Source organism: Cloeon dipterum, chromosome 3, assembly GCF_949628265.1.
Source record: "Cloeon dipterum chromosome 3, ieCloDipt1.1, whole genome shotgun sequence".
In the NCBI taxonomy this organism is placed as follows: domain Eukaryota; kingdom Metazoa; phylum Arthropoda; class Insecta; order Ephemeroptera; family Baetidae; genus Cloeon; species Cloeon dipterum.
In genome coordinates this window covers 1,096,823-1,115,192 of record NC_088788.1, presented here as the reverse complement: position 1 = coordinate 1,115,192, position 18,370 = coordinate 1,096,823, and the positions used below count along the sequence as shown (strand labels likewise).

At 37.0% G+C, this 18,370-nt stretch overlaps 2 protein-coding genes across 2 annotated transcripts; both read left to right on the top strand.

Moving 5' to 3' along the window:
* Positions 1-236: 236 nt before the first annotated feature.
* LOC135939691 (uncharacterized) lies at positions 237-1,942 on the top strand. Its single transcript, XM_065484200.1, has 10 exons — positions 237-415; positions 466-493; positions 556-672; positions 726-829; positions 1,092-1,179; positions 1,230-1,282; positions 1,342-1,377; positions 1,432-1,558; positions 1,614-1,721; positions 1,781-1,942. The coding sequence occupies exons 1-10, from the start codon at positions 368-370 to the stop codon at positions 1,810-1,812; spliced, it is 741 nt and encodes a 246-aa protein (XP_065340272.1). The 5' UTR covers positions 237-367; the 3' UTR covers positions 1,813-1,942.
* Positions 1,943-2,324: 382 nt separating this feature from the next.
* LOC135940358 (plexin domain-containing protein 2-like) lies at positions 2,325-5,157 on the top strand. The gene is made up of 7 exons (XM_065485201.1): positions 2,325-2,665; positions 2,726-2,934; positions 2,997-3,177; positions 3,228-3,428; positions 3,493-3,656; positions 4,671-4,896; positions 4,959-5,157. Exons 1-7 carry the CDS (start codon positions 2,575-2,577, stop codon positions 5,147-5,149), a joined length of 1,263 nt encoding a protein of 420 aa, XP_065341273.1. The 5' UTR covers positions 2,325-2,574; the 3' UTR covers positions 5,150-5,157.
* Positions 5,158-18,370: the final 13,213 nt, after the last annotated feature.

Genomic DNA, 18,370 nt, shown 5'->3' with positions numbered 1-18,370 from the left:
TTTATTTGAATTATTCGATCCGTTTTTATAAAGGAAATCTTTTAACAATGTTTAGGCTCGTCTGGCATCTCAAAAATTTGGATGGCGGGAAGGCGCCACAATATTGTAAAATTCATAGTTTGTAATTTAACAACAAACACACATTTAGTTATTGTTTAAAATGCTTTGTCTTATTAATATTATTAAGTTGCCATACACAAAACAAAGTGCATTGCTCCAAAGAAATCCAGTTATACGCATATCCACAATTATTTGACCATTTCGTAGATTTCCGCGCATAAATGCGGGCTTTTAAAAGAATTAGCCTGCCTGCCACTGGCACTTGAGCATTCAACCAGCACCAGTCTTTTCTCAGACGAGCTCGAAAATGTTGCTTCTTGCCTGCTTGTTGGCAATCCTTTCCAGAAATTGCTGCGTGCGTATTTATTCTGCGTGGATTTTTTCATTCAATAGTTTCAATTTCAGGACGCTGACTATGCCGACAACCTTCTAGGTAAGATTTTTAACATAATTTAATCCAGGCGAAATATTTTTATTTAATTTTGAAAATAATAGGAATAGGCCATGCGACTGAAGTGCCGATTTCTTCTTTGACTCTTTTCATGCCTGAGCCAAAAGTTGTAAACAACGAGCCAAGGAATTTCAAGTCCGTGGAAGACGAGGAAGACACAGGTACAGTTGTTTTAACAAATTTTAATCCCTATTTTTTTTAATTTTTCAATCAGGCGAAGGAATTATTGAAACGATTCCTATAAACGCGATAAAAGTCCGGTTCAACCCTGCCATTCACCGAAACAAGGCTCGGATTGAGGAAACTAAACACTGCGAGGTAAATATATATTTTTATAATACACCAATAACGCCACCGTATACTTTGGTAATAAATTTAATTTTAAGGAATTTTCGCTGCCATTTCAGACTCAATCCTGCGAATTATGCATTCTTCACTTAATATGCTTTCTTTTGACGTGCTGAAATCGCAGCGGAAGTTAATTTAAATTAAATTTATTACCAAAGTATACGGTGGCGCCATCTGTTGGCGGCTTCAAACACTAAATATGCTTTTTGTAATGTTCTGCATTTTTTTAAAGGTAATATGTAAAATACCGGCACTGCCAGCTGAAATGAACAACGCTGTGAAAAACTGTAATGGTGAACAAGATACCCATCTATCTTTAGGTAATAATTTTGTTACGTCCCCGCACCTTAAATTAAATGCAATTTTCCAGCCGAAAGAAGAAGGCAAGGAAGGCCAGAGGAATTGATGAAACTGAGGAGACTAGTTGAGTTTTATTAGTTACTGTTACGATAATTTATTTTTACCCTTTTTTAATTACACAGTGCAGCTCAAAGTGCGTGCTGGAAAAGCTGAATTTGGTGAATTTCATTTAAAATCTCAATGCCTATAATTTAATTTAATTAAATAAATAGTTGCAACCCGACGGAATGCCTGACGCTGACAGAGTGACCGGCTTTCTGCTAAAATACTACGGATTCGAGTGGACCAAATCTCTGAGGGTGGCAAACCAAGCGTGTTCAATGCACATTTTACGAAATGGTTCGATTTTTCATGGTAATTTGGTCCAGATTTAATTTAAAAACTACTTTTTTAGAGAGACAAGAGACAGCCTATAACAGTTCTTGCGCGGAATCTGTTTCTTTCATGAAGTGCATTCACACCGCCATTGTCAACGAGTGCCCCGAGTCATTTAAAGTGCTTGGTAATTTTGTTTTTGACGTTAAATGAATAAATTTATTAAAATAATTGCATTATTTTCAGAGTGCCAGACCAAATCTACGGCGGCGGCGTGACACATTTGACTGGCCAAGACGCAATACACATTTTTTTAGACTTAAATTTACGTCAACACATATTTGTATACACGCAGTGGCTGATTTTTTCGTGATATTAAAAGCACATCCTTAGATCTGAGATTTTTTATTCTCATTTATTTAAAGACCGTTTTTGAGGAAGCTTCTGAGCACACCAATCAATTCCTGAGGGTCGAATTAGGTAAAATATATGTTTTTTCGAAGCAAAAAGTGCAGCGCGACGTGCGAATTTTTTTCCCGCCAAAACAATAATGAATGCGAGAAGTGCGCATGCGTCAGAGCTTGACAAAGAAGTCATTTACACAGGCGGTCTCTCTGCAAGTGCTCAAACCAGCTCTCACGCATGCGCAGTTCTCAGAAATACGTTCATATTGTTTTGGCGGGAAAAAAATTCGCACGTCGCGCTGCACTTTTTTTAACGGAAAAAACATCCATTTTACCTAATTCGACCCTGAGGAATCGATTGGTGTGCTCAAAAACTTCGTCACAGACACTCTTTTAATTTTTTCCTTTATTTATATTTTAGATTAAAATTACTACAGCTGTTTATTCAAAGGCTATATACACATACATATCCGTGATTTGCTCTGTGTAAACAACAAATTTCGTTTATTCTTTATTTGTGTACCTAAAATAACAAAACAAACCTCCCTCCACATGCTGAAAAGAGCATAAAGTTCATTTCAACTGTGGCGTTAGGGAAGAGAAGAAGCATAACTGCGAGATACCTTCGAAGAGAAAATGACGAGAGTTGCTCAAAGAAAATTCCTTAGGATGCTTTGGATTTTCCTCATTTCTCTCTTGGCGATTCTGCCTAAGGCCTTTTGCAAGCGTAAGTTTGAATATTTGAAACCAAATTACTCGGTTTATTTTAAAACGCCAATGTCTACAGCTGGAAATTCGAGAGGAACGCCACCTCCTATAATCCCGAGCAGCTCCATGAAACTCGAAAATCACTTTCACGATTTCTACATGAGCAACTTTGTTACTGACAAGGAATTGGCCGAGAATATGTGGCTGGACATACCTGCAGAGGATAATAATAGAAACTCCATTGATTTAAATCGACAAGATTGCAGCCATCCCGACTGTTTCTCCAAGGTATAATTATTTTATTTTTATAAATATAAATGAACAAAAATAATTATAAACTGATTTGTCAGGTTGTGTTGCTGCCATTCGACTTCCCATTTTACGGCCACTCAGTCAGAGAAGTGGTGGTCATGAAGGATGGCTACATTAATATTGTGATGGACCGGTCTCACCCGGAAGCGTATATTGCGCCTTTGAAAGTCCCGAATTTCCTTACAAATGAAAAAAGCTCAGTCAGCTGGATTGTTCAAGGTAAAATGAACTGTGAAATAAATTTCCGTCCTGATTATTTTAAATAACAGAAAAATCACTGATCGTGCAATGGGAAAATCTGGACACGAACTTGCAAGTAGGAACCTTTTCCTTTCAAGCGAAATTGACGCACGAAGGCCGCATGATTTTCTTTTACAAGAAAATTCCTATAGACATCAGTTTGTTTACTTATATGAAAAGAGGACACGTCCACATCGGTCTAAAACACGTACGCGATCTCATCCACGAGGGTAATTCATTTTCTCATTTATTATGATATGAAATAATCGTAATAATGCCAAAATCTCCTGATAGATAACAGCGTCGAAGAAACGTGGATCTATCACGACATTTACTTTTCCAACCACTATTCCATTTTCAACTTTAGGACCTTCTCTACCCTAGTTTTGATGCCGATTACTCGGTGCGATCTGTACGAGGATGAAAAACATTGCATGGCAGCCGCCAAACACTTAAAGGTGAGCTTTGGCAAAGTTTTTGACCACAAAAATCGATTCCTGAGGGTCGAATTAGATTTGATATATTCAAAGATGCTGTAAAAATGCAAATTTTACGATTTCCCAGCGCTTTGCAACACTTGCCACGCCCCTTCATTAATGTTCCTAGAAAACACGCCTTCATTTCAAAATTCCCGCCATTTTTTAGCTCAATTGAAATATTTTACGGATTTCCTGCACTTTCCAACGCATGCTAAGCCTCAAATTTAAAATTTCCGGAGAACCACGCCCCCATTTTAAAATTTTCCGTCAATTCTGAGTCGAGTTTGTTTTTATTTTCCCGGTCTTTGTGACACATTCCAAACCTTCTTTTCTAATTTTCCTAAAAATCACGCCCCCAATTCGAGTTTCCCGCGAGCTCACCTTGTAAAATCGTTAAATGTTTTCCGTGCCACGCCTTCTTTTCAGTTTCCCGGAGAACCACTGCCTCCTTTCCAAAATTCCATCGATTTTTCTCACAATTTTACTATTACCAAGAGCTTTGCAACATGTGCTACGCCTCTTATTTAAAAGTTCCTAGGAACCACGCCCACATTTACCGATTTTTTTTAGTTGAATACCGTCTTTGAAGAAGTTTCTTAGCTTACCAATCGATTCCTGTGGGTTGAATTAGGTACCGCTGATATTTTTTCCGACCAAAAAGTGCAGCGCGACGTGTGAACTTTTTCCCGCCAAAACAATATGAACGTATTTACGAGAGCTGCGCATGCGTTAGAGTCGATTTGAGCACTTGCAGAGAGACCGCCTGCACGAATGACTTCTTTGTCACATCCAGCTAGCTCCAACGCATGCGCACTTCTCGCATTCATATTGTTTTTGGCGGGAAAAAGAGTTCCCATACGTCGCGCTGGGCTTTTTGGTCGGATCCACTATACCGAATTCGACCCTCAGGAATCGATTGGTGGGCTCAGAATCAACGTCAAACACCGTCTTTAAATTTAAAAAATATTACTAAATGAAATACACACTCCGCAGTGCAAGTGGAGTTACAAAATGGAACTTTGCAAAGATGTAAATCCACAAGAGCCTGTTAAACCATCCTTGCCTGTTGACCACCCTTCGTCCAGATTAGTAAGAGATGACCAGAAAATGTTACCCAAAGAGAAGATAGAAAATATAATAGCAGGCCATCAGCCGGAAGAAATCATTGTTGTTTTTGAAGAGACCGTGCATAATAAAACTAGCAAGTGTTATACTTCAGGTATGTCTCCAACCATAAGTGCAATTAAATAATTAATTTTAAATTGATGATTTTTGTTTCAGGAAATTGCCAATTCTGGATTGTTGTGACGGTGATCTCGAGTGTGGTCATCATCTTTTCAATTTTCTCGCACATATCCTGCTATAGGCCTAAAATAGAGAAGACCTGGCCCAAGAAATTGAAGACGTTGAGCTTTGGCGATAAAAAGATAAGGCTTATCGTCGATAGTGGATTGGATTATGAATCAAATTAAAAATGTATACGAGGTGTTTGGTGAAAACTTTTAAATGAATAATCGATCATTATGCGCTGAAATAGAATAAATTTTCCGACTTTGAACCTGGCTTGTTTATTCTCAACAAAAGAAATTGAGGAGTGAGGACAATCTACGTGTTGAGACTTTGCTCAGGAGATACAAAACATATGAATAAACAAACAATTTAAAAACTTAACAAACAAACACGTACGCCTTGCGAAGCGAGGAAAACTGTTCCGCAAAACAGACTCGTAGCGCGGGTGGTATTTCATTCAACGATTTCGTCAAACGCGTCTATAATTTAAAATAATTCTCTCCGAATGCAGTGCGAGCGTTGTTATTTCTGTTATTTTTGAAAAATTCGGGATGAGACTGCAGTGAATTTAACTGTTCTTCTTGCTCGAAAAGAAAGAAACTATTCTGGATATAACTCTAGTATTTTAATATTTTCTCTGCATAAAATTAAATCTTTTTGGTAGCTCTCTTTTCTTTACAAACGGCATAAATTTTATAGATGGTTAATAATTTAAATACTTTGATAAAAATGGCTATCTCAACAGGAGAGAAAATGACAAATATTTATTTTAAATGTTTGTTTAAACAAAACAATTTCAGAGGGAATTAAAGGTTATTCAGTGCAACTCACTGTTCAAATCTCTTAACATTCGAGGCAACGCTTTGAATAGAACAGAAACCATGGCTCGTCTCTCAATCACTTGGCTTTCGAGCTTTGGCATAATTTTTGTAATTATCGCCTCATTTATGGTTCAGAATATCTCCACATTCAGTGAGTAATTCCGCTTATTGAGAATATGGGACCGTAATTTTTCCTCTTATGAACATTTTTTTTGTTGGTGAACTAGAAAATAAGAGCTGGCTTTTAAACTGTTACAGAATCAGCATCAGGAAATGCGGCAACGAATAGAACCACGCCGGAAGGCTACAACTTCTTCACAATGCAGTGTTCTGGTAATAATTTGGTTCAAATGAAAATAAAATCGAGAAATTTATTTCACGCGCGTAAAATTCCATTGCAGGCGCCGCTTCCGTGATCTGGATTGTTTTGTGTTTGCTGTTGACGGTGATTGCTGGATTGGAGGTGGCGTATTACAACCGACTCGTCAAAACTAAATCAGCCGGATTAGAGGAAGAAGAGAATTTCCGCCCAATTCACCCTGTGTACCGCAAATTCCCACCCGACTCGGTGCCCCTGCTCGCAATCTGCGATAAAAAGTCAAAGTCAGGTCGAAAGTCAAGACAGGATTGCTACGAGCTACAAACAATCAATGAAAAAAGTCGTTATTTAATCTACAAAACCTCTAGTTAATTTATTAATAAAAACGTTATTAAATTTAACAGTTGTTCATTGTTGTTAAATAATATTCCATGAAAGAGTTTTTCATCGTTTTGTGTTTTCCTGGTGAACCAAACATTGTCCGTAATTCTCCTGACATTTTAAAAATTAAATTAGAGGGCTCATGAACAGGCTCATAAAATAAATAAAAATCTGAATTAAAATTTAGGCTCTAAAAGAAAAGCTGCGAACATTAATTTTTTAGTTCGAGGAGAGAAAATAATAAATTGTTACCGCAGAAAATTTGAGTGAATTGCTCGAATATCTAAGAAGTGATTAAGGAATTCATCGGCCTTTCGTTCGATATGCATTACTCAAATAGCGCTTCATTTTTCCAAAAACTGAATTGGGTTGAGTTACCCAGATCTCCAACTATTTGTTATTAATAATAAAAGTGCTATTTTTAACAGTTTAAATTCTGTCTTTCCTTTTTACCGGTGGCAAATGGAATTAATTTCATAGATGATAAATCATTTAAACGCAATGAATTTCTCTCCAAATTAAATTTAAATGCTTGGCATAAATGGCTATATCAAGAGGAGAGGGAAGAACAAATATTTATTTATAACGTTTGTTTAAACAATTTAAGAGGCAAAGGTCATTCACTGCTCACTGATCAAATCTCTTGTAACATTCGAGGCAACTCTTGATCAGAAAGCAGAAACCATGGCTCTCACAATCACTTGGCTTGCGTTCTTAGGCATAATTTTTATATTTGTCACCTCCCTTAAGATTCAGCACCTTTACACGGAGAGTGAGTATTTCTTTTAGGAATTCCTCCTACTTTCTGCAATTGGGGAATTTATCGCTCCAAATATCGCTCCCTGCCTTTTAATTAAAATAAATTTAATTTTTAAGCATGTCTGAAATTTATTTTGTTTTTGGTGAGCTTTAAATTAAGAGCTGATTTTAAATTTTACAGAATCAGGCCCAGGAAGCACGGATGAGAATTTCAAATTCTTCTCAATGCAGTGCTCTGGTATAACATTTTGGCTTAAATCAAACGATATAATCATTTCATGCGCATATATAATTCCAGCTGGCGATTGCATTCTCTGGATGATTATTTGCTTGCTGCTAGTGATTGTTGCTGAACTGGAGATTTATTATTGCGGCCTATGCAACAAAATAATTACTCCACAATTAGAGGATGACTTCAAAGAGGAAGAGACTTCTCGCCTCTTGAACTGCGCATCCCCGACCTGCTTGGTGGAAGTGCCCCTCAGCGATTTAGAGCCAGTTTCACCGAAATCGAAGGTCGACCGTCAAAACTGAATTTGTTTCCCAGATCTCAAAATAAAGAGATGTATTTAGTAATTTAATTCTTCATCGTATTGAATGAGTTATTTTATAAAACATGATAATTATGTGCAAGAGGCAAATACTTTATAAATATAAAAACAACACTTGGCCCTGCGGGTGCCTGATCAGGTTAGGCCAGGTTGAAGCACAGACCGAGACGCATCCAACGAGGGTCTGCGATTGGCAGAATTTTGACAAAAATAAAAGCATTTTCGACGCAGCCACAGCGCACGCCACCGCAGAAAGAGCAAAAAATTAGCGATGGTGCTGGCCAAACCGCATACTCTAACAGTCTTCAGGTTATGCGCGACCTGAGGAAGTTCGGTAACTGGCGTGGATTTAAAACCGCGTCGCCGTTCATCGTAAAATGTGCCAGATATCGCATAAAATGCATTAAAAAAAGTATCTTAGGTCGCGGTACCCTGAAAACGGTCGTTTATTGGCTATATTCTAGTTAAAAGTCGAAAAAGAGACGTGTCCGATGAGAGGTCGTGCTCGAGGATAGCACGAACGGTTCTACGACTATTATGGGCATATATGAATTAAAGTATGTTGCTCGGAGGACTGCTTTCAAGATTTAATTGCAAATAAAAGGCTCGTAACTCGTAAAGCAATGACAACTATTTGTTTATGTATTTTGTAACAAAATAGTAAGAATGATGATAATTGTAATGGTTAAATTATTTAATTTTCGTTTTCAAAAACATCAATCAAAGGAAAAACACTTGCATCGATATTACAGACTGTTGGTTTACGTTGGCGTGCCAGGAGTGGATCTTTATTTTGCCCCAATGAAAACATATGTCCGTATCTGTACAAATAAAATGTTTTCAAAGAAGTGTGACCGAAAAACAACTTTTGCTACTTACTGGAAATCGGTTAATTTCGGAAGAAATGCACACGCACTCTTCATAACATTCAGCCAAGCTTCGGGGATTAAACACGTAAAATAGACGTGCAAAGTGTGAAGGTTTTTTAAAATTCGATTTTCTTGAATCAACGAGTTGAGTTTCCAAAGATCATTTTCGTTGTAGGCCCACGATTCCAATTTGACCTTTTCAAGTTTTGGTGCCGATAAGAGTGTGGACAAAAGCATGTGTTCTGCATCATGAGTTCCATCAGATCGATTGTAACTATATATTAAAAAAAAAATCTTATTTTTCAATTACAGTGCCAATCTGATACTTACCAGGGAATTACCAATTCGAGTTCCTTTAGCTCTGCAAAAAATTCTATTTTTGATGGTGGCGTTTTAAAAAGCGTGCTGATCATTGACAATTTTTCAAGTTTCGGACAGTGCTTGAAAATCAATTCCAAATCTATTGTTATCAATTCATGATCGTGTCCCAAATAAATTGATTGCAGCTTTGGTCCGTATGTGATCAAATACTCAAAAACTCCGCTGCCGTGAGGATTCATCAATTGAAGCTGTCTAATATTGTCAAATTTTGGCATCACATTCTTTCCCAACCTATGCGTATTCTGAACCTTTAAAGGTATAAAATATGAACTTTTTAAACAGGTGTATGTTTAAATTAAGATAATTAACCAGAAAGCACCAAAGAGCAAAATATACGTACCATTAGACAAATGACTTTTGGAAATAAAGTGGGCATTGCTTCAACTTCTTCTGTACTATACTTTTCCAGGTCCACACAAATGTGTCGCAGATTCGAGGCTCCATGGAAGTTCAAGCCCTGATATCTATTGTCAAAGCTTCTTAAGTAAGTCCAGTTCATTATTTTGTTTGGATCATATTGAACCACTTCAATGTTTGGAAGATTTTGGGTGCACAAACAACCCAACCAATTGTTTTCTTCAGGGCATTCGAAAATCAATTCTTTCAGGTTGCGAAAACTGCTCGATACATCTTCAGGGGCTGGCTCGTATTCTCCGCTGTAATAAACACACCCGACATTGATGTACTGCAGTGTTGAAAGTTTTTTGCTTATTTTAAGCAAATCGTTGAATTGAATGGCATAAAAGTCGACTTGTAGCCTGTTTAATTTTTGCAATTTCATGAATGATTGCACCATTTCTTGATAAAAATGATTATATTGTATATGAGTCAAAGAGCACCGGTAAAATGGATTGTTTCGTTGTATGACGAGAGTCTCCACTTGCGGAGCCCGTGTTTCTAATTGTTTCAAAAGTTGGACGCACCACTGTGTAACCTAACAACCAAAAAATATGTTTTCACTTCGTGTTAATGCTTGTATGGTAATACGGTTACCTTTTCGACTTTATACCGGTCAGGACAAAAGGACAAAATGCCGTTCAACTCGATATATCGGGTTCTTGGGCTCAGCAGCAAAGGGAAGATCTCTTTCAAATTTTCAAACTCCATTTTCTCTCCTTGCTCGTCCAAGTCCGAACACTCTTTCTTCATTAAAACTTGCAAAAATTTTTCTCGCAAAATGCTAGCTGCAAAATATGAGCTGATGTCGTTCAAACATTAGAATCAAAACAATTTACTCACGCGAATTCTTCAATTTCTCCAGCTCATCAGGATGTGTTCTATAAAATGTCAGTTGCTTCAAAATTATTTGAACTGCGAGTTGCTGCAAACCGAGGCTTCTCCTACGCAGATTTTGGAGCCGCTTCTTGGTCATCAGCTGCAACTCGTTCACGGTAGACATCGTAGCGAAATTTACAAACTACGCACAATTAAAAGAGAGTTCAAAATTGTTCGAACTGATTTGTTCAACTGTCAAGAAATGTGTTATTCAATTTCCTATTAAACGGTTTTCTCTGCTGATGAGCTGGGCCCCATGATTACTCATTTCCGTGAAAAGAAAACATTTTAAGTACCCTCACAAAAAAACAATTACTGGATAATGAAATTTGTTCTAAATACTTGTAGCTGTAAATTACATTTGTATTATATATGAGCCATTTATAAGAAAGAGGCATATTATACGAAAAAAGGCAGTCGTTCAAAGTATGATAATGATGGATTGAAATATATTTTTTGCACCACAATGCTACTTCATCTCGCATAAAACATGATGCGGGATGAAAACTGTGTCACCGATCAGTTATTCAGTGCGCGGGTGCTTTTCTTTTGTACACCTGGGCAACGAAATTAGACAAGAAAATGTTTTAAAAAACGTAAATGCATAGTGAAGGTACTCAGGGACACAACTCAATGAAACTAGGTAACAATGTGTCTAAAACAATTAATTCAGTGAATTAAACAAAGAAAGATCACTCTCTGGTACTGCTTTCTAATTAATTCGCAATTTCAGGTACTCAGGGTCACGATTAAAATTCACCGAAACTTGATTGCACGGTTTTTTATGCTACCTTGCCTCAAATATTTAATTCAACCAACTTTATTATTAGAAATCATTATTGGGCTCAGCAAACAGCGCAGCGCCGCGTTGGCCGGCGAATTTCAGGCTGCGAGGGCAGCCGCCAGCCGCTGGGCAACATATCCGGCTTAGCTCCCGGCTTAATTCTCGCGGCTGAGGCCGCAAGATTTCATTCATTCCATTTAATTGACAAAATAAAACGCCCTATTTTCTGCAGTTTAAGCCAAGAAACGCCTGCGTTGAGCTCAAATATGCAACCGGCACGTCATGATTGTCGTGCAAGCGGCGTAGGTTTTGCCATCGAAACCATTTTTTCGCTATTTGATGGCATGACTACGGCCCGTATCGTCAGGGGTGGTTTCGGAAATCGTTCGTTCTTTTGAGGAGCAAAAGTGAGAAGAGAGAAACATGAGTGGAATGCGTGTTTTGTTCAGGAATTCAAAAAGCACAAAAAATTTCCTGTAATTTTCTTCAAACGCTACAAACTTTGCCTTTTTAGAGCACATAATGTCAACAAAAAATTCTTTATTGGCATCTTTTCACCTCCTTAAAATTAAATTCTGTGGGGGTAAACTTGAGAATAGTTTATCTTTCGTTAAAAGCTGCTCGTTTCCTATTTTATAATCTTTAAAATATCAAAATCTCGATTGAAATGAACGAAACGAGTACAAAATTTCCTGCACATCCCAATAAATGTGAAAAATTTTGGCTTTTCAATCACGAAGAAGTAAAAAAATTTCTCACCGCCTATTCAAAAGGTGCGATGGAAAACTGTTGTAGTAAACAGACATGAAAATCGACCTGAATAAACGGAAAATGATTTTTCGATTAAATTTTATTGAGAACGATCCAAAACCATTTACGATTGAAGCCTCTGCTAGAGCGTTAACATATTCTGACATCTAGACCTCTTCATTGGAATGCAATTGTTTTAAGAATTCGACCGACCATGCTATCATCGACCACGGGCCCTCATCAGATATGCATTTGATTCGGCTAGCAGGAAAACAAAACAAAGAAAAATTATCTTTCATATAGCATTTTTATTAATAAATTCGAACCTTTAGAGTTTCTGTATTTTAATAAACGATTTTTTCTTTGATTATCCAATTCAGTCTTGGCTGTCGAGCTGCTTCTATCTCTGAATTTGACTTTTTATCGCTGACTGCGAGCAGGGGCACCGAGTCGGCCTGGGATTCACAGTCCACTTGGCGAAAAGTCTCTTCTTCCTTTGATCGTGGTTTAGTTTTGAGGAATCAGTTATAATACGCCAATCCAGCAATGACCATCAACAGCATAAACAAAACAATCCAGATCATGGAAGCGGCGCCTGCAATTTTATCCGCGTGAAGAAATTTCTCATTTTCAATTTCCAATTGAGTCAAAATATTACCAGACCACTGCATTGTGAAGAAGTTTGAACTCTACGTTGTTCTATTCGCGTTCCGCATTTCCTGATTTTGAAACAATTTAAAATGAGCTTTATTTTTAATTAAAATGAAATTGAAATTAGAAAAAGGGAAAAGTGACGAGCAACAACAAATATTGACCACATTCACAACTCGAATCTCGTTTTTGATTCATTCCTGACGAGCTGAAGGGAAAGTTGAAATACAATTTCTTGTTTATTTTCCTGAAAAAGCCGTTTGAAAAGTTGATTCGAACTTAAAAATGTTATGGCAAATATTAAAATTCTATTAAAATTGCCTTTAAATTAATTACCTCTCACGGTTTGTTAAACATTTAATTTTTGATGCTGAAGATGATGAAAACAATTTGTAGCCAATTCAAAGAACATCATCGGTGGACGCGTCTGCAGCCCTGGACATTGTCCCTTCCAGGTTGCGATTAACATTACCAGCCGCGAGAATAAATTCCTCGATAAGGAAGAAAAAGTGCTGCTCATTAGCACGTTTTCACGTCCACGAAAGCCACAATAATGCATGTGAGTGGTGCAGCCGCAAACATTGCCACCGTGATATTTGCATTGTTCATCTGGACGAGTTCAAATTATAGTTTATGAATTTTCCTCTCGTTCGTGTTTCATGGAAACAACTCAATCAATACAAATGTATAAATTAAAACTAAAAACATGTTTTGTACAAATTATATTATTTCAATAACATGTTTTTGTGAGGGAATTAAAGTTTTCATAGAAATTAATGTGGCAGGGGAAAGCCGTTTAAAAGGAAAATAAATCATACATTTCTTGGCATTTGGAAGAATCACTTCTTTGGAATTCTTTCAAACTTTATATACTTGAAAATTTCACTAAAATGTCTACGGTGGACGAGTTGCAGCTGACCAAGAAGCGTCTTCAAAATCTGCGAAGGAAAACCCTCGGTTTGCAGCAACTCACTGTTCGAATAATTTTGAAGCAACTGACATTTTATTTAACACATCCTGATGAGCTCGAGAAACTGAAGAATTTGCGTGAGTAAATTGTTTTGATTATAATATTTGATAGACATCAGTTCATATTTTGCAGCTGGAGTTTTGCGAGACAAAATTCTGCAATATTTAATGAAGAAGAGGTGTTTGGACAGGGAAGGAGACAAAATGGAGTTTGAAAATTTGAAAGAGATCTTCCCGTTGCTGCTGAGCGCAAGAACCCGCTACATCGAGTTGAACGGCATTTTGTCCTTTTCTCCTGATCGGTATAAAAATGGCAATATTGAAAAGGTAACCGTTTTATTTTTATCACAGTCTTCAACGTGACGTGAAAACATAAACTTTTATTTTCAGGCAATAAAATGGTGCGTTGAACTTTTAAAACAAATAGAAACACGAGCTCCGCAAGTGGAGACTCTCGTCATACAGCGAAACAATCCTTTTGACACAGAGGCAATTTATTTAAGAAATACCGTGTTCAATCATGATATGGTGCAATCACTCATGAAAATGCAAAAATTGAAAAGGCTAAACGCCAGCTTGAATACGATTCATCTAACCGATTTGCTGAAAATTTGCAAAAATCTTCCGAGACTACAGTACGTCAATGTCGGTTACTTGGAACACAGAGGCAACGACCAACCAACCCCTGAAGACATATCTAGCAGTTTTTGCAACCTAAAAGAATTGATTTACAAATCCGACATTAATGAATGGTTAGGTTGTTTGTGCACCCGAAAGCTTCCAAACATTGAAGTGGTTAAAGAAGATCCGAACAAAATAATGGAGTGGATTGCCACTATTGAACCAATTGGCAATAGATACCGTGGTGTGGACTTCTCTGAAGCCTCAAATCTGCGAAGTATTTGTGTGGACTTCTGTGAGGATAGTGCAGAAGAAGTTGAAGCAATGCCCAAGTTATTTCCAAAAGTCAACTGTCTCATTGTAAGTTGTTGATCATTTTGGAACTCTCTGATTATTTTAAATCCTAATTTAAACATACACACCGCTCTTGATTGTTAAATAGTATTTTTTTAATTTTAAGGCTATGTGTACGCTTAGTACGAAATATGTGATGCCAAAATTCGACAATATTAGGACTCTTCATTTGTTGAATCCTTTCAACAACGAATATTTTGAGAAGTATTTGATCCCCTTAGGACAAAATCTGCAATCAATTTATTTGGGACTCGATGAGGAAAATTTAATAATTGATTTGGGATTGATTTCGAAGCATTGTCCGCAACTTGAAAAAATGTCACTGTTCAACGTGCTTTTACAAACGCCGTCATCAAAAAAAGAATATTTTGCGGAGCTAAAGGAACTCGAAATGAAATTTCATCAGTAAGTATCAGACATTCGCTGTAATTATTATTCCAATTTTTTAAAAATATGTACATAGCCTAGTTGGTGTAGCAATGCCTGATCCAGAAACCATGGTTTTCTCCAGCATTTTGTCAGCGCCAAAACTTGAAAAAGTCTTGTTGGAAGCGAGGGTTTTCAACCAGAATGATCTTTTGAAACTCAATTCGTTGATTCACCAAAATCGAATTTTAAATAACCTGCACACTTTACACGTCTATTTTAATTATGCAATGGAAGAAAATGCCGACGCATTAAAATGTTGGGATAATGTTTTGAAGAACGCTTGCGCATTTCTTCCGAAATTAACTGATTTCAAGTAAGTAGCAAAGGAAGTTTTTTCAAATTTTTTGTTAGAAACATTTTCCTTTTTGTAGATTTGGATATAGAAAACAATTTGAAGATCCACTCCTTTCATGCGCATCGACTCCATGGATCAGTATTAAAGATACGTGTGTTTGTGAGATGTGTGGGGTTTTTGAAAATGAAAAATAACTAAGTTTGCCAGCAGAATTTTCGTCTGGTTTAATTTTGTTTAAAAACCCATTTAATCTCGTTATTGTTTAAAGAAAGCCTTGTTTTCGAAAACTTTTGTGCCTCTTGTGTGCATTTTATTTTTAGTATTTCTGTTTTTCGTACCCTGGCAGGCGGACAATGTGGTCATACGCCTCGCCCGAGAGATGGCCGATTTCGCGGTTCAAAGCTTTGCATTACCTGTTAGAGCCAGCTTATTTTCGCGTTATTATTTATTTCAAAAAAGGCATTCGTATCATCAAGATATTATATAATTTTTCCTCTTACTTATTGAATATCAGGTTCAATTGACGTAGAGGTTGGCTTCGTTGGCGTTGCTGCGGCTGCAGATAGAATTTTTCTCCAAACCTTCTGGTCATTTCATTTAGCAAACTGCTGTATTCAAAAGAGGGCAGTCTAATATACATATATATTGTTGAGTTTTGGCATTGTAATCTTGTTATTCAAACTAAACGTATTTTAAACATACAAATTTTTAAGTGGCGAAGAAAGCAAAAGAATCTACCACTGCTTGTCCCAGGTCTTGCCACCTGAAGGCTGTTTTTTCGCGTTTTAGTCGGCAGAATGACATATTTTTGGCTCGTGGAGTGAGTCGAAAAATTGTAAAATAAAATTAATATCACTTGCTCTCGTACCAAAAAGCAGCAGTTTCTGGCGCGCAGGCCTCTTGGCTTTACCTCGAAAACAAAATTCAAATTATTAGCGACAGAGAATTTTGGATCAGCCTTCGTGAAAACTTCTCGTTTGCACCGAGCAAAAGTATAACAATATTGACAAACTCGTAACTTGACGCAACTGACGAGCTCAAGGGTTCCACCCCCTTCAACCACCTAAAAATAAAACATTTTTGAACTAGCTGTGTGCTCTATTAATTTGAACTTAATTTAAAAATATTTGTCTATAAAAATATACTTTTTAATTATTGCCGTGACCTATATTATGCGTCTAATTCACACTATTATCGTGATTTATGAAAATAATTCGTTCTAAACAAATGCCATTTAAAAGTAGAAATATTTTGTAAAAATTTGCACATTTTAATAACAAGAAGTGTTTGTGAGGGAATTCAAAATATTTTCTTCTTTTACGGAAATGAGTTATCATGTGGCACAGCTATTCAGATATAAAAGGAAATCGATTTATAAATTTCTTGGCATTTGAAAGAATCGAAACAATGGAAATCTTTCGGACTCTCTTTTCTTGGGTGACATCTAAAAATGTCGCTACGCTGTCTACGGCGGACGCATTGCGGCTGACCAAGAAGCGGCTCCGAAATCTGCGGAGGAGAAACCTCGGTTTGCAGCAACTCGCTGTTCGACAGATTTCGGAGCAACTGACGTTTTATAGAAAACATCCTGATGAGCTGGAGAAACTGGAAAATTTGCGTGAGTAATTCTAATATTTGAAGACCATCGATCAGTTCATATTTTGCAGCTGGAGTTTTGAGAGACAAAATTCTGCAATATTTAATGAAGAAGAGGTGTTTGGACGGACAGGGACAGAAAGAGGAATTTAAAAATTTGAAAGCGATCTTCCCATTGCTGCTGAGCCCAAGAACCCGATACATCGAGTTGAACGGCATTTTGTCCTTTTCTCCTGATCGGTATAAAAACGGGAAAATCGAAATGGTAACCGTTTTATTTTTATCACAGTCTTTAACATGAAGTGAAAATATAAACTTTTATTTTCAGGCAATAAAATGGTGCGTTGAACTTTTAAAACAAATAGAAACTCGCGCACCGCAAGTGGAGACTCTCATTATAGATGCAAACAATCCATTTTACAAGTGCAGCAGGCATACTCATGAACAAGATACTAATAATTTTCGTCAAGAAATGGTGCAATCACTCATGAAATTGCAAAAATTAAACAGGCTACAAGTGAAATTGTATTCCATTGATTTAAAGGATTTGCTTAAAATATGCAAAAATCTTTCAAGACTGGAGTACGTTCAAGTAGAGTGTGTTTATCGCAAGGAAAAATACCAGCCAGCCCCGAAAGAAGTATTGAGCAGTTTTTGCAATTTGAAAGAATTGATTATCGAATGCCCTCGTAAAGAAAACGATTGGTTGGGTACTTTTTGCACCCGAAAACTTCCAAACCTCGAAGTGGTTCAATATGATCTGAACGAAATGAAGTGGATGCACATCAGAGAGTATGAAAATAGATATTATTATTGTTTGAACTCCCCTGGAGGCTCAAATCTGCGACACGTTTGTGTGGACCTGGAAAAGTATAGTGCAGAAGAAGTTGAAGCAATGCCCACTTTTTTTCCAAAAGTCACCTGTCTAACGGTACGTATTTTTTGCTCTCTGATTATTTTAGATTGTTAATTTAAAAATACACCTCTCTAAACAGTATTTTGTTTTAAAGGTTAAGGCTATTAAGAATTCTTCTTTGGCAGAGAATTTGATGCCAAAATACGACAATATTAAACAGCTTCAATTGTTTATTCCGTGCGGCAGCGCTGTTATTAAGAAGTATTTGATCTGCTATGGACAAAAGCTGCAATCAATTTATTTGGGACACGATAATAAATTGATTACAATAGATTTGGAATTGATTTTCAAGCACTGTCCGAAACTTGAAAAATTGTCACTGCTCAACACGCTTTTCAAAACGGCACCATCGAAAATAGAATTTTTTGCGGAGCTGAAGGAACTCGAATTGGAAAATGCCTAGTAAGTATCAGATTGGCCCTGTAATTATTAAACTGAGATTTTTTTAATGCATAGTCACAGCCACATTCCTGATGGAAGTAATTATCCAGACAGCATGGCTTTGTCCACAATTTTATCAGCGCCAAAACTTGAAAAGGTCAAGTTGGTCTCGCGGATTTTCTACAAGAAAAATGATGGTCTTTGGAAACTCAACTCTTTGATTCGAGAAAAGCAAATTTTAAAAAACCTGCACACTTTACACGTGTATCATAAAGTTCCAATCCCTGAAGCGTTGGCGAAT

Bases quoted from the DNA above. Each gene is read 5' to 3' on its own strand.
- LOC135940358 (XM_065485201.1), top strand. From the start codon at position 2,575: ATGACGAGAGTTGCTCAAAGAAAATTCCTTAGGATGCTTTGGATTTTC. The intron at 2,935-2,996 runs GTATAATTATTT...CTGATTTGTCAG, and splicing joins ATCCCGACTGTTTCTCCAAG to GTTGTGTTGCTGCCATTCGA. The intron at 4,897-4,958 runs GTATGTCTCCAA...TTTTTGTTTCAG, and splicing joins TAGCAAGTGTTATACTTCAG to GAAATTGCCAATTCTGGATT.
- LOC135939691 (XM_065484200.1), top strand. From the start codon at position 368: ATGTTGCTTCTTGCCTGCTTGTTGGCAATCCTTTCCAGAAATTGCTGC. The intron at 494-555 runs GTAAGATTTTTA...TGAAAATAATAG, and splicing joins CTATGCCGACAACCTTCTAG to GAATAGGCCATGCGACTGAA. The intron at 1,378-1,431 runs GTGAATTTCATT...TTAAATAAATAG, and splicing joins TGCTGGAAAAGCTGAATTTG to TTGCAACCCGACGGAATGCC.